Source organism: Chiloscyllium plagiosum, unplaced genomic scaffold (assembly GCF_037043375.1).
Source record: "Chiloscyllium plagiosum isolate Xiang-an unplaced genomic scaffold, Cpla_swu_hap1 HiC_scaffold_23, whole genome shotgun sequence".
In the NCBI taxonomy this organism is placed as follows: domain Eukaryota; kingdom Metazoa; phylum Chordata; class Chondrichthyes; order Orectolobiformes; family Hemiscylliidae; genus Chiloscyllium; species Chiloscyllium plagiosum.
Genome location: NW_028270161.1, coordinates 14,198,739 through 14,214,242, shown reverse-complemented (window position 1 = coordinate 14,214,242; position 15,504 = coordinate 14,198,739). Strand labels below are relative to the sequence as shown.

Here is a 15,504-nt window from a genome sequence, read left to right as displayed (position 1 = left end):
GCTTCGTCCAGAGGTTCAGAGAAAAGATTACCCAGTATGGTGACGAAACGTCCGAAAATGAACCTTCCAGCTCAGCAAGCAAATCTACATCCACATGAAGCTCTATTTACAAGATTGCTAACAGTCAATTGTGTAGCACATGAAACTGTTCAAATCCCAATGTATTTTCTGGCCATTGTCGGTAGATTTGCAGTAGACTGAAGTAGATAACGTGCTTGCAATGGAATAATACCTAATCTCCAACCCCTTGCATGTTTCCACTGGAAGATAAAACGTATGCTCAGTTTGAATCCACATCTACATTAAGAATTTCCTAGGATGTCTTAATGGACATCATCCAATGCTCAAATTCTTCTGAAATAAAGCAAACAAACATTTTCTTGATGTTCTCTACTGCTATCTCCACAAACTTATCTTCACTGGACAATGTACACACTGAGATTTCATATTTCCAAACACTGGACACTGAAAGGCACGGACAGGGTTCTAATCAAACAGGCTGCTTTATCCCAGATGGTCTTAAGTTGCACTCATCCTGTAAAAAGAGGAAAATATTCCATTATTCTGCCTTGTCGATGGTGGACAGGCACTGGGGAAGACAGGCTACTTGCTGCAGAATTTCTAGCCTTTGATCTACTCTTGTAGCTCCAGTGCGTATATGGCTTATCCAGGTCAATGGTTATCTCCCCACCTCCAAATGAGATCTGATGTTGATTGTGGGGGGAATTCAACAATGGAAATATCACTGAACATCAATAGGCAATGGTTAGATTCTTCGACTCATTGGACTCATCCACCGCCTATGCAAGTCATTGGACTCATCCACCGCCAAACCACAACAACGCGACGGTCGGAGGAGGAGCGTCTTATCTTCCGACTGGGAACCCTCCAACCACAGGGGATGAACTTGGACTTCACCAGTTTCTTCATCCCCCCTCCCCCCACCTTGTCTCAGCCGAATCCCTCCAGCCCGGCACCGCCTTCCTGACCTGCAGTCTTCTTCTTGACCTCTCCGCCTCCATCCTACTCCGACCTATCACCCTCACCTTGACCTCTTTCCACCTATCACATTTCCAACGCCCCTCCTCCAAGTCCCTCCTCCCTACCTTTTATCTTCTCCTGCTGAACACTCTCTGCTCATTCCTGAAGAAGGGCCTGTGCCCGAAACGTCGAATCTCCTGTTCCCTGGATGCTGCCTGACCTGCTGTGCTGATCCAGCAATAAAGTTTCAACAATGGTTAGATTCTGTCTTGTTGATTTCATATGATCAGATGCTGCTTCCAAGATTGGAACATGGTGGCTGAGCTGGCTGATCTGTACAATGACACAATTGATAAGTAACCCCACATTCTTTTTATCAGCCCTGTATGCAAGCAAAGTGAAAGCACTGAAACTATCATTGCCTTAGATCCTCAAACCAACATGATAAAGTACCAATATAGTACTGAGAAAATGGATGATTAGATGTCCAAATTAAGAACTACGGTGATACCCTTATAGGTCTGCAATACATGCTGTAACAGATTAAGTAGAAGCCCAGAGCTAAAAGAACATTTACACTGCACAGTTGTAACTCATGGTGAATTAAAACATGTTAAAATGGCATGTTTCTCAGATTCAGTTTATGAATTGTTAGCCTATGAACTCAAATTCACAATACCAGACCTCAGAAACGTGCAGAATTCAGACTTTTGTCTTACCCATACCAGAATCCTTCTTTGTGCCGTCAGAAATTATCTCCACATGATCGCTGTCCACATCGTAACTGAAGAAGTCATTCAGGTAGGTCTTTGACCTTTGACCACCAAATACATAAAGGCACCGATTTTTCTGGAAGAGATGTTTAAAAATGCTCTTTTGTAGAACAATCATCCACATTTCATATTTACGTCCATTTCAAGGAAAGGGATAAAGGAATGGAGAGCCCATCTGCTTGTCAACAAAGGTGCAGAAACATGTTAGAATTGTACAAATCAAATCAGCACATCAAAGGCTGGAGTGGTTTCTGAAATGGCAGCAACTCAATCCAAGACATATTGCAGAAAGCACAGCAAAATGCAAATGCCCAAGGGAATGCAAATCAAGCCCATTTGTACAGCTGGTTTCAATGTATCACTAATTCAAATGAAGACAGAAAGCACTCCATACAAATAATCCACCTTCAGGATTTCCATAAATTTAAGATCTTATGAATTTGAATAGTACTGCAGAGGTGAAAAAGAAGTTGTCAAGAGATTTTTTTTCCCCAAATTCAACTTAAAAGAAAATGAGTCAGTGAAAAATACCTGACAACAGTCCATAAAAAGACTATCTAATGGAATCGCGTCAACATTCAAAACATTATAAACAATTACAAAAATTATTTAAACCTTGGCTAGAAGGAATTATTGTGCGCGCTTTTGGCAGTGGGAGACATTTAACCCAAAATATTTTTGCAGGGGACTGGATCTATGCAGTTAACTTCCTCCTGGCACAGCAGCTTCAAGTCAGTATCTTCCACTCTGTGCACTCACCATTTAAATATGTTCAGTCAAAAAGGGCAGTACAGTAGCACTGAAGCTCCACAGAACTGTTTAAACAAGAGATATCTATACTCACTTATTCAGGATTCCCAGGTTGAAATTCTAGCAATTGTTTTCACGCCACTAAATACATCTCTAACAGTACAACCAGAGACAGGCCAAAGATTAGAATGACTCGTCATTTCACTGTATATTCGCTCAACACATTGTAAAACATCACTGCTCCTTGGTTCCTTCACATCTCAGAAAACTCACCCACTTTCAGCATGAACTTCCTGTTGTTTGTGCCTCAAAATCCATGCTGTTCCCTCCACAGGCTGAACTGCTTTATATTGACGCCACTTATATAGATAGGTGGCAGACACCCAGGTTCAATTCCCACCTCAGGTGACTGACTGTGTGGAGTTTGCACATTCTCCCAGTGTCTGCGTGGGTTTCCTCTGGGTGCTCCGGTTTCCTCCCACAGTCCAAAAATGCGCAGGTCAGGTGAACTGGCCATGCTAAATTGCCCACAGTGTTAGGCGAAGGGGTAAATGTAGGAGAATGGGTCTGGGTGGGTTGCGCTTCGGCGGGTCAGTGTGGACTTGTTGAGCTGAAGGGCCTGTTTCCACACTGTAAGTAGTCTAATCTAATGATATATTAAGATCTCAACAATAGGTACAAATTAAAAAGTTCATCTTTTAAAAAAACTCTTTCAGGATACTGGGGAACCCTCCCCAATCTGGGTGGCAACGTATTTACTTTAAGAACAAGAATGTCTTGGCGAAGTCTAAAATTCCAGTACTTTTTTCCTTCAATGTTGCGTCAATGCCTACATGTGACTGATAGAGGAATAGTAAGCAGCCAGGAAATGAGCCACTTGTTACAAAAAGCTTAGCTGTTCTTTTCGTTTACTCATGGCACTGATTTGGTTCAACTGAGCTGCTAATCAATGATAACGTGCAAAATGCTAAAAGTGGGGGATCTTAATTGTGGAGGCAGTGATAGAATTCAAGATCAGAGTGGTCTCCTTCCTATCAGGAAGATGTTGTGAAACTTGAAAGGGTTCAGAAAAGATTTTGGAGGATTTGAGCTACAGGGAGAGGTTGAATAGGCTAGGGTTGTTTTTCCCTGGAGCGTTGGAGGCTGAGGGGTGACCATAGAGGTTTACAAAATCGTGAGGGGCAGGAATAGGATAAATAGACAAAGTATTTTCCCTGGGGTGGGGGGAGTCCAGAACTAGAGGGCATAGGTTAAGGGTGAGAGGGGAAAGATATAAAAGAGACCTTTAGGGGCAACTTTCTCACGCAGAGGGTGATACGTGTATGGAATGAGCTGCCAGAGGAAGTGGTGGAGGTTAACATTTAAATTGTAACATTTAAAAGGCATCTGGATGGGTATATGAATAGGAAGGGTATAGAGGGATATGGGCCGGGTGTTGGCAGGTGGATATCTGGTCGGCACAGACAAGTTGGACCAAAGGGTCTGTTTCCATGCTGTATATCTCTATGACTATGATTATACTAAGTCCTGGATAATTCTGTGAGCACTAAATATTGCCTGCCATTTTTCAAAACATGGCCCAGATCCTGCTTCTTTATTAAAAGAGTTGAGAGTGGGACTGAACAGGATACATAGTCCGCAACATCATTTCAAAAATGACGACAAAAAGACCAGTGCCAATGAAGCTAATGAAAATGCTTGGGCCAAGGATGCTGCTTTGAGGAACTCCATTGGCAATATTTTGAAGCTGTGGTGATTAGTATCGGAAACGACGTGATTCTTCCTCAGTTAATCCAATTTGCAGCACACGGTGTGGAAACGGAAGTGGTTTATTTCTTTCATCATAGAAATACCATATTCATATGATCTTCATACTTCTCAACTCCAGTGCAATAATAAGATGGAACACTTTAATACAGCAACAAGGAAAAAAAATCAATTATAACTAGCTGGGGGCCAAAGAAAGCAAGTGGAGGAAACATATTAGACAAACATGAAGTGCAAAAGATAGGATAGTTTTCTTCAAAAAAAAACTATAGAGTGAAAAAATATCAGAAGGGGTTGTCAACTATTTTTGAACTCAGATCTTAGCAGTTTTCACTGCCTGCATTTTATTCTTAGTAAGCACTGGCAGAAAAAAAGCTGAAGCAGTGAAAATGCCAATTACCTCCTGCCACTTTCCTACAATTAGATTTGCTCATTACAATGTACTTTTGCCACAGCCCAAAAATTATTCACAAGAAACAAAAGTTTTTTTAATATCCTGTAATCCACAATATCAAATTAACATTTTTTATTGGTCACTTCCAACAAATGGCAAGTGTTCACAAATTTTTAATTCATTAATTATACTCCAATGGGCCTCTAATCCATGCATGATAAAATGTCACTGCACAGCGCTGGTGTTCAACACAATCGTCCATGTTTACAGCCACATCATTGGGTAACTCCAAGATTTCCATGGCAATGCAATCCAACACATTAATAGCCCACAAACTTGCTTGACTGCCAATATCAAGAATGATGCAGACACTGTAAAAGGCACGATGAGTCACAAAGTTTCCTGAAACAACAAGTTGACCAATGCAAGACTACAATCTGGTGTGCAAACAAGCAAAATCTTCATTGTTATTAACTTTGAGAATAGTTTTAAATAGCATTTAGAAGTATTGCAAGAGAGAAGTAAATTTTCAATTTAAGTGCTTGTTCCCATTTTATTACAATCACAGTGGGGTCTTGGCAACTTCCGGAGGAAACCCAACAGTCCTATGGCCTCTGCTCTCACTCAGAACCACTCTGCAGTTTTCATATCAAATCTGGCTCTCTAAATGCTGGATTCATTTGCCAATTTCATTGCAGATCTCAGAATACTATTATTTCTCAATCATATCCTAAAGCCCTTCCCTCATGCCTTCAGTGAAGTCAAACAGCCTTTGCACTATTTCTTCAACCGTTTCTCCGCATCACGTAACTTCCTTGCTGAATTCTCTTTTGTAACTAGCTTCTTTGCATGCAAAGTGCTCTTGGGAATGACTTCACGTTATATTAATACATGCCCTCCCTCAGTGCTGGTCCACCTGCTCGACTCACCACCCCCCACACTCCCTACCAAAGTGGCTAGCGTATCCACATATATAATCACTCCTCAAATGTTATGACTTATCGTTTTCAGACATCCAGAACTTCACTGTCAAAACATTACCATAATTAGGTCCTCATAGCTCATCATCTTGCCACTGTAAACCAAAGAAACTACACTGTAGGTCTTTAACTCTGGAAGATCTGCTTGTCTTCTGTCTTTCATACCAACATCAGTCAATCACGCAACATCCAAGATGACAATAAGTACTTAAATCATTCACGACTGTCTCAAATACTCTTGACAACACGTCATGGGTGCCTTCCAACACCACCACTATGCCCTTACAGCTCAGAAATCTGGTCTCAAATTTAAATATGACTGCTGAGCTGTTAGGTTCATTAACCCTTTGTTTCCAATACCTCCCCGAAGACCTGCAAGCAGGTATTTCAGTTCACTTACAACAATGATCCTCAAAGTCACTAAATTCTGACTGCAACACCTCATTTCTGTCTCATACCTTCAATGTTTCCTTTGACATCCAATATTATTAAGCAAGCCACTCTTCTCTAGTTTCTCTTTTCCAGTCTGCCAATGTGGCCCTGACCTTTCCTTTTCCTTCTTTCCTGGTACATCAATAATACTACATCACCTAAAATGATTTCCCCTTTGATGAGAGTTTCCAATTTAATATGCTTCTTCTATCAACAAAACACCAAAAATAAACCAAAGGAGCGTTCATCCTTTTAAAAATTCATTCATGGGTTGAGGGTGGCACTGGCTAGGCCATCATTTATTGCCCATACGACAATTACGAGTCAAACACATTGCTGAGAGTCTGGAATCATATGTAGGACCAGACAAGACCATCCCAGACCAGTTAAGGGTGGCAGTTAGTGAACCAGATGGGTTTCTCTGACAGTCAGCAATAGATTCACAGTCATCATTTGATGCTGAATTCCAGATTTTGACTGTATTAAAATTCCACCATCTACTATGGCAAGATTCAAAGTCAAATCCCCAGAACATTACCTGGGTTTCTGGATTAACAGTAGTGCATAACACCATCAGGCCATCACCTCCCCATTGCTGTTCATACAGGCCTACTGACAGTACAGCAATTGTCACATTCTGCATTACTTTAATATCTACTGTAAAATACGGCCATCTGAGGCACTGCAATGTTTCATGGGTTACAAAAATCCATTTAAATTATACCATCTAAGTACTCATAAATAACTTTGGATTGATCCTCCACTAATACAGTGCGGGGCACAAAGTAAAATCTGGACAGAAGAGCTTAGAATACTTACAGTGTGAAAGAGCATGCAGTGCCCAATCCTAGACTGCACATCCTCTGGTCCAGCATTGCATGAGTCTTCCCGAAGTAGCTTCCAAGTGTTAGACAGACAATGGTAAGCAAAAAGTCCACTGAATTGTGGCTCATTAGCTCGCGTGTCATCGACATTTCCATTGCAAGTTAATATTCTTCCACCAAATGTGTAAATCATGTGTTTTTCAGAATCCATGCACATCTAAGAAAAAAAAACAATTCTGGTAGCAGAATTTTGGAACAAAAATTGGAATCATCTCTATGAAAGCCCTAATCCAACCCTACATTAGTAGTTCCAGATGATCTTTAAACCTTTTGAAGGAAGGAAAATGAAAAGTCTTGCTACATTATTATAAGTCCAGATCAGGGATGAAGTGACATCAGTGTTCTTCATTAATAATATCTAACTGATCACTTGTCAGTAAAGAAAGTGGAATAATCCACTTCAAAAACCCATTAAAACAATTTTTGAAATACTTAAGCGAGACTCATATACCAACATCTACAAGATACACAAGCTAATGAAGACAATGCTTGTAAACTGAACTTCAACACGTCAGGATATCATACCTGATGATCAAACACCAACTTTGGACCACCATCAGTAGAAGTATCTTCACTTAACAACGTCCATTTATTAGTGTCTATGTCATAGCGATAGAAATCACTCTTCAGAGATTTGCTATTCCGCACAGAAGAATCTAAGTAACGGCCCAGTGTGTATATCTGTCTTCTTGTCGTGTCAATACACATCTTATGGCAAGACCTAGCACTTGGCCCACTCTGGAAAGAAAAGCGAAAAGATGGATGACAAGTTAAGATACTGAACTATGAAATGCTATTTAAATAATATGGAGAGAGAACAGACGCACTCAAGCCATTTTACTAAACACAGTGGCCTCAATATTTCAACAGGTTGAAAATAAAACTGCAAATGAACCAATGACACTTCTTCCACACGAATACTGATATCACAAAACACTGAAATACTTTAGTGTTCCAAACAAAAATGCAACAAAACATTTGCCACTGTTGCCTCGTTAGTCAACAACCACATAACTGCACCTTCAAAGTCAAAATAACCTCATTTTCAAATTTTGAAAAATGCAAAGTACACTATACAACACAGCAATGGTATAATCAACAATATGTACAATCTCTTTCCTACATTTAAAAGTTAACTTTCTAAATAATTGGTTCTATTTGTTAAGTTAGCTGCTTAACCTTTAATTTTGCTATTAAAACTTGCAATCTTTTTCTAACATTTAATTTCTTTAAATGGCTTTGAAATGTTTTTCACATTCAAATTCTGTAAATCCATCAATTAATGCAAAACATTTGTCTTTATCTTACAATGTACAGCAATGCAATTTCAGTGTGGATGAAATAATCCACACTTGGAATATTGTGTTCAGTTCTGGCCGCTGCATTGTCAGAAAGATATGGAAGCTTTAGAAAGGGTGCAGAGGAGATTTACCAGGATGCTGCCTGGACTGGAGGGCATGTCTTAAGAACAAAGGTTGAGGGAGCTACGGCTTTTTTCATTGGAATGAAGAAGGATGAGAGGTGATTTGATAGAGGTGTACAAGCTGACGAGAGGCATAAATAGAGTGGATAGCCAGAGACTTTTTCCCAGGGTGGAAGTGGCTATCACAAGGGGGCATTTTAAGGTGAGTGGAGGAAGGTTTAGGGGAGATGTCAGAGATGTTCTTTAAACAGAGTGTGGTGAGTGCGTGGAATGCACTGGCAGCAATGGTAGTATAGTCAGATACATTAGTGACATTTAAGTGACTCCTGGATAGGCACATGGATGGTAGTAAAATGAAGGGTAGGAAGGCTCGTTTGATTTCAGAGTAGGTTAAAAGGCTGGCCGAAGGACCTGTACTGTTCTATGTTCTATAGGGCAACAAAGATCTATTAAGTTCAGGATTAACCTACAATTCAAAGTACATGAACCAAAATCAGACATAGGAAGCCAAATCATATTTCCTTTTTTTTTAATAGATATTTTTATTAGAAATTTAACATTTTTACAAGTTCACAAAAATAAACAAAACTCTCAGATATAAACATTGATATACAATTAGCTCAAATATACAATAGCCAAAATTTGACAAAAAAAACAAAACAACAAAAAAAAAACACCGAAAAGAAAAAAAAACAAACAAAACTCAACTATCTACTAATCTAACCTACAACTAACCAGGGTGTATATTTAAGTCTCTTACATGCTCGGGATGTGTTAGCATCAGATATGATAAAACCCGTATTCGTGTGGGATTCCTCCCCCGAGGGGCCGCGGACCAGCCAGGTTTGTAATCTCAATTAAATAAAAGCCCTTGTTAGGATAGCCGAAATATCTGTATTTATGTAATTCAAAAAGGGCTGCCATATTTTATAAAATAATTCGGTCTTTCGGTGCATCATATTTGTAAGGAAGTCAAGGGGAATACATTCCATAATTAGTCTGTGCCAATTTGAAAGTCCAGGGGGGCCCTCCGCCACCCAGTTCATCAAAATATTTTTCCTTGCACAGAAAGAAAGAATAGAAAATAGTCTCTTCCCGTACGTGTCCAGGGAGGGAAAGTTCGAAAAGCCCAAGAGGAGAGATACGGGGTCCACTTTTATTTCCGTTCCTAAAATTTCTGTCAGGGTACTTGCTACTTTAGTCCAATATCTACGGATCTTATGACAGGTCCATAAGCAATGTACAAGAGTGCCCACCTCTATTTTGCATTTAGGACACATTGGAGATGCTCCTGCCTTAAATTTTGCCAATCGAACCGATGCTATATGGGCCCTATGAAGTATCTTCAGCTGGATAGCCTGGGTTCTGTTACAAATAGTAATTCTTCTAGCATTTTCCCAGATATCATTCCACGTTTCTGTGGAGATTTCTAGTCCCAGATCCTGATCCCATGTTTTAAGCAGATTATCCATATCTCCTGATACTTCATCATGTAGTAAATGATAAATATTACTGACGGAAGATACCCCCACTGGTCGTAGGACACTACATTCTCTATCGGATTTATAAAGACTATCTAATAACGTAGTCTTCTTCTGTATATAATCTCGAATTTGGAAGTATCGAAAGAGGTCTCCATTGGGTAATCCGAATTTCTGATGCAGCTGTCCGAAAGACATCAGGACCCCATCTTTAAATAAATCCCCGAGACATGAGATACCCCTGGATCTCCAGAGTTTAAAAGTGGCATCTGTTAACCCCGGTTGGAATCCCCATGCTCCCACTATCGGTGCATAGGGGGATGTTTTATGTGAATTACCCTCATTTTGCCGCATTATATTCCAAGCCTTGATTGTATTCAGTATTATAGGGTTTTTACAGTGATCTGTAATGATTTTCCTCTTGTCTGAGAATAAAAGGTTAATAAGTGGGTATTTTACTTGAGAAGCCTCGATGTCCAACCAGATTGATTGTGGATCAGACAAGACCCAATCAGCTATGTAACTTAATAGGGAACTTAATTGATATTTCCTAAAATCTGGGAAGTCCAATCCACCCCTTGCTTGTGGAAGCTGTAGCTTCTTCAGCTTAATGAGGGGCCGCCTATGATTCCAGATAAAGGAACTCAGCCAGCCGTATAATTTACATAAAGCCGTCCTCGGCAGCATCACCGGAAGCATTCTCATAGGATATAGGAGACAGGGCAGAATATTCATTTTGATTAATGCTATTCTACCCAACCAGGAAATTGGCAGGTCTCCCCATCGCTGGAGGTCCTGCCTTATCCTTTCCAATAAATACACAAAATTAGCCTTATACAACTGACCAAATACTGGAGTAATGAAAATGCCTAAATATAAGAAACCCTCCAGGGACCAGCGAAAGGGAAAAAGGGAACCGTCCGCTAAGCGGGGTATCACAGCAAGGCCACCCATTGGCATAGCCTCCGATTTTGAAAAATTAATTTTATAGCCTGAGAATGCACTAAATGTATTAATAACTTGGATTAAGCGAGGTATGGACATCAAAGGGTTACTGAGGAATAGAAGAACATCATCTGCATAAAGGGTAATTTTATGTTTACCTGTACCAATCCTTGGGGCCACTATATTAGGATCAGCTCGTATAGCTTCTGCTAGTGGTTCAATTATTAGCGTGAATAACAATGGCGAGAGGGGACATCCCTGACGGCAGCCCCTACCCACACTGAAGCTATCCGAGCCTAATCCATTGGTAACCACAACTGCTTTGGGATCACTATACAATGTTGAGATCCATTTGGTAAACACCTGTCCAACACCAAACCTCTCCAATGTGTAAAACAAATATGACCATTCGACCCTATCAAATGCCTTTTACGCGTCTAATGAAACCACTACTCCTGGTATCTTTCCCTGATGACAAGCTTGAATCATATTCAGAGCCCTTCTAACATTATTGGATGATCTACGGCCCTTAATAAACCCCGTCTGATCCTCCTTTATAATATGTGGCAGTATCCTTTCTAATCTCAGTGCTAACGTTTTAGAGAGGATTTTAAAATCTACATTTAGCAAGGATATTGGTCTGTATGATGTACAATCTTCTGGGTCCTTTCCTTTTTTAAGGATAAGAGAGATATTTGCCTCTTTCAGCGAAGGCGGGAGACAGCCCTGACTATATGCATAGTTATACATGTCCATAAGTGGACCAACCAGTATTTCTGTAAATTCTTTCTAGAATTCAGCTTGAAAGCCATCTGGGCCCGGCGCCTTACCATTTTGAAGGTGCCTAATTGCATCAACTATTTCTTGGGGTGTAAGAGGAGCATTTAGGACCGATACTTGTTCCGGAGTTAGGTCTGGAAAAGTCAAATTTTTTAAAAATGACTGCATCCTCTTCGTCCTATCTTCACAATCCTGTGATTTATATAACTCAGAATAGAATTCTCTAAAGGTCGCATTAATCTTCTTATGATCATGAGTCAAAATACCCATACTTTCCTTGATAGACATAATAGTCTGAGGGGCCTTTTTTTTCTTTGCAAGAAATGCTAAGTATCTACCCGGTTTGTCGCCATATTCATATAAACTTTGCTTTGCAAATAATACTTCCCTCTTAGCCGTTTGAGTAAGTGTAGTATTTAGAGCTGTCCTAAGAGCTGTAATCCTTTGCAATTTAATAATAGAAGGTCTATCAGTGTATGCTGTTTCAGCCGCTTTTAAGCGGGCTTCAAGCAGACGCTGTTGTTCTCCCTTTAATTTCTTCTGGGTCGCTGAGTAGGAGATGATCAAGCCTCGCGTGTAAGCTTTGATGGTCTCCCACATCATTGACGGGTTGCTAGCTGTACCTGAATTAATTTCTAAAAAAGTTTTAAATTCTTGAGAGAAGTACTTTACAAATTTACTATCTTTCATTAAGAAGAGGTCCATACGCCAATGCCGAGGGGATGTCCCACTGTTCCTCGCCTTAGTTTCCATATATACAGCAGCGTGGTCAGAAATTGCTATATTATCTATTTTACAGGATGATATGGAATTTAAAAAAATCGAGGGGGCAAAAAACATATCAATTCTGGTATGACATTTATGTGGATTAGAGTAGAAAGAAAAATCTCTACCCTGTGGATGAAGACATCTCCATACATCTACTAATCCTAATTCTTTGTTCAGATCCATCAATTGTCTAGATCTGGGAGATACTCCTGCAGTACTCTTAGGAATCCTGTCTATTTCCGGATCCATAATACAATTAAAGTCTCCCCCTATAATTATATGACGGGCATCAAAAGCCATCAATTTTGAAAAGGCTTCCGTTATAAATTTAAAGGGGTGTGCCGGGGGGCAGTACAAATTTAAAATCCCATATTCCTCTCCATTTATGAGGGCTTTAATCAAGATATATCGTCCAGATTTGTCTTTTATCTGCTTTAGGATTTTGAAAGGGAAATTCTTCCGAACAAGAATAACAACTCCCCTGCTTTTTGAGCTAAAAGAAGAAAAAAAGGCCTGATCAAATCCGCCCTGTCGTAATTTCAAGTGTTCTTTATCTGACAGGTGTGTCTCCTGTAGGAGAGCTATATCAACTCTTTCCTTCTTAAGATTTGATAATATTTTCTTCCTTTTAAGTGGCGAATTACTCCCCTTGACATTCCAGGTGCACCACTTAACCGACTGATCAACCATAATCCTCTGGGCCAATCCGAGACCCCTCAGGAGGGGGAACCCTATCCAGAACATCCCGAGCATGGAACATGTAAAATTTACAAAAATAAAGCCTCTTTAATACACCCACAACAATACAGTAAAAAACTATTTCTAAATAAAAAATATATAAAACGTATCTAAGTGGAGACTTTCCCCCTTGTTCCCAGGGGGCGTCACTTCCTCTCCAAAAATCCCTCATATCCTCTCCCAACCAATGCCCCACCCTTGACCCAGGCACTCCTCAATAAAATGAGGAAAATTCAAATATAATACAAAGCTAGAGTTAACAGTGAGCACCCCACCCCCACCCCTACCACCACCTGGGTATATTTGGTAATGTTAATACCATATATAAACATATAACTATAAAATTACCAGTTCAACAAATAATAATTAAATATGATAATACAAAATAACGAAGGGAAAAACAACCCCGCTCCTAAAGACAGAGGTAACACACATATACATACATCCCTCATATATACATAAAATAATAACAGAAATCAACTCCAAGGGGGGGGGGGGGGGGAGAAAATCAAATCCCTCTCCCCACCCCCCATGATAATATTAAGCAGTAAGGTAAGAAAAAAAAAAGGGAAGGGGATATAAACCAAAGCGGGGGGGGGGGGGCAGACCAACATCCATTATGTCCTACAGTTTATCTAAGAGAGTCCAAGATTTCCTTAGCCTTTTCTGGTGATCCAAAGTTATATACGGATCCTTCATGGTTAAAGCGTAACATCGCTGGGTAGCGTAAGGAGTACTGAACATGTAAGTCTCTTAAACGCTTCTTCGCCTCGTCGAATGCCTTCCTCTTTCGAACCAGAGCCGGGGAAAAGTCCTGAAATAGCATGATCTTGGATCCTTTGTAGATCATAGCTTGGGGGTCTTTTCCGAGATTTCTAGAGGTTTCTAGGAGTATCTGCCTCTCCCTGTAGCTCTGCAGCCGGAACAGGACCGGGCGTGGGCGCTGGTTCGAGCCGGGCCCGCGTATTGCTACCCGGTAGGCCCATTTCACCCTTACCTGGCCTGATCCAGCTTGCAGATTTAAAAGTTGTGGCAGCCACTGCTCCAGGAATGCTGTAAGCTGGCCTTCCTCTTCCCGTTCGGGAAGGCCCAGCAAACGAATATTTTTTCGACGACCTCGATTATCGAGGTCGTCAATATGATTTTCCAAGGTCCGGACTCGCTGCTCGAGAGTCCGGACCTGATCCACGGCCAATTGAGCGGTTGTCTCAGAGGTCGCGGCCTTTAGCTCCGCCCCTCCGACTCGGCGTTGAATTTCTTCAATCTCACGGTCGTGCTTCTGCAGCGCGGCCGAGAGCGACTCCCAACGATTTCTGGATTCGACGATAAAGGCATCGATCTTCGAGTCAAGCTTGGAAAGCATTTCTGCAAGACTTGCTACTGTAGCTAAGTCCCCCGGGGCGGCTGTGGACGCCTCTGCTGCAGCTGGAGAGTGTGGGGGAGGGGTTCCTGCTTGCTGAGAGCTGCGGGCTCCCTTCCCTTTAGTCATTTTAACTTAGGATTAAGTTGCTTAAATGTAATATTACACAACTAATTGAGTTACTAAACTATTATAAATGATTTATAAATGATTTGGTGAGCTTGGTAGGGGGTAGGTGACCCACTGTGCCCAAGTCTTGGGAGGAGCACTATAGACTCAGTCTTACTGGGTCACCGCCATCTTGGATCCCCCCATATTTCCTTTTAAATGAGATTCTGGAATCTTTGGAGATTTGGTGAAACGATTTCATTCATTCTTCTGGTGAATTTAGTGATATCAATCACAAGACACTTCCATTGCCACTATGAAATTAACAGCTTTTTAATGCATAGGAATTACAGTGGAAACAAGTATCTGCTGGCTCACTCTTTAAATTAATCTGAATATGTAAATTTCAAGAGCTATAACTGAGATTACAACCCAGTATCAATGAAACATTCAAACTGCGAAACTTTTAAATCTTTGCTTCGGTTAAGTCTCTCCAACAATCTGGAACTTACAACCAAGTGTAAAGCCGCTGCATAGTCCAAGTCAATGACGTTGCAACATAAACTGATGTCATGAATTATTTTTAATCTCAGAGTAGTCATTTGAACAGGAGAAAATTATATATTCAGCTATACTAAACTAAATAGTATTTTTTGGATGAAATATGATCAAGAGCATATGTAGATCCATCAAGTTGGAATACAGGCAGAGACTTGGATGAATTAAAAGCTACAAATACCAGAAAACCAGACGCAGGCCACAATATGAATGGAATACTTGAGTGTGGAGCCGAGAAAAGGATAGAGGAGGATCTGAGAAGGCGTTCGGGAAACCGGATAAATATTGTCTGGGCCATCAGGAAAATTCCTCAGGTCCTCCTTAAATAAGGCCAAAGGATCTTTTGCACCTGCCTCAGCAGGAAGATAAAACCTCATTTTAA

The 15,504-nt window shown here is 40.6% G+C and overlaps 1 protein-coding gene across 3 annotated transcripts in view; it reads right to left on the bottom strand.

Moving 5' to 3' along the window:
* The window catches only part of mkln1 (muskelin 1, intracellular mediator containing kelch motifs), a 136,784-nt gene that overhangs the window by 46,690 nt on the left and 74,590 nt on the right, over window positions 1–15,504 (bottom strand). For 2 of the 3 annotated variants that reach the window (XM_087999376.1, XM_087999378.1), the window contains 3 exons: window positions 7,487–7,699; window positions 6,897–7,118; window positions 1,701–1,830 (listed from right to left, as the gene is read on the bottom strand). In XM_087999376.1, coding sequence (XP_087855502.1) covers window positions 1,701–1,830; window positions 6,897–7,118; window positions 7,487–7,699 — 565 coding nt within the window. The remainder of the gene's footprint in view (window positions 1–1,700; window positions 1,831–6,896; window positions 7,119–7,486; window positions 7,700–15,504) is intronic. The other variant, XM_087999377.1, reaches the window with a different exon arrangement.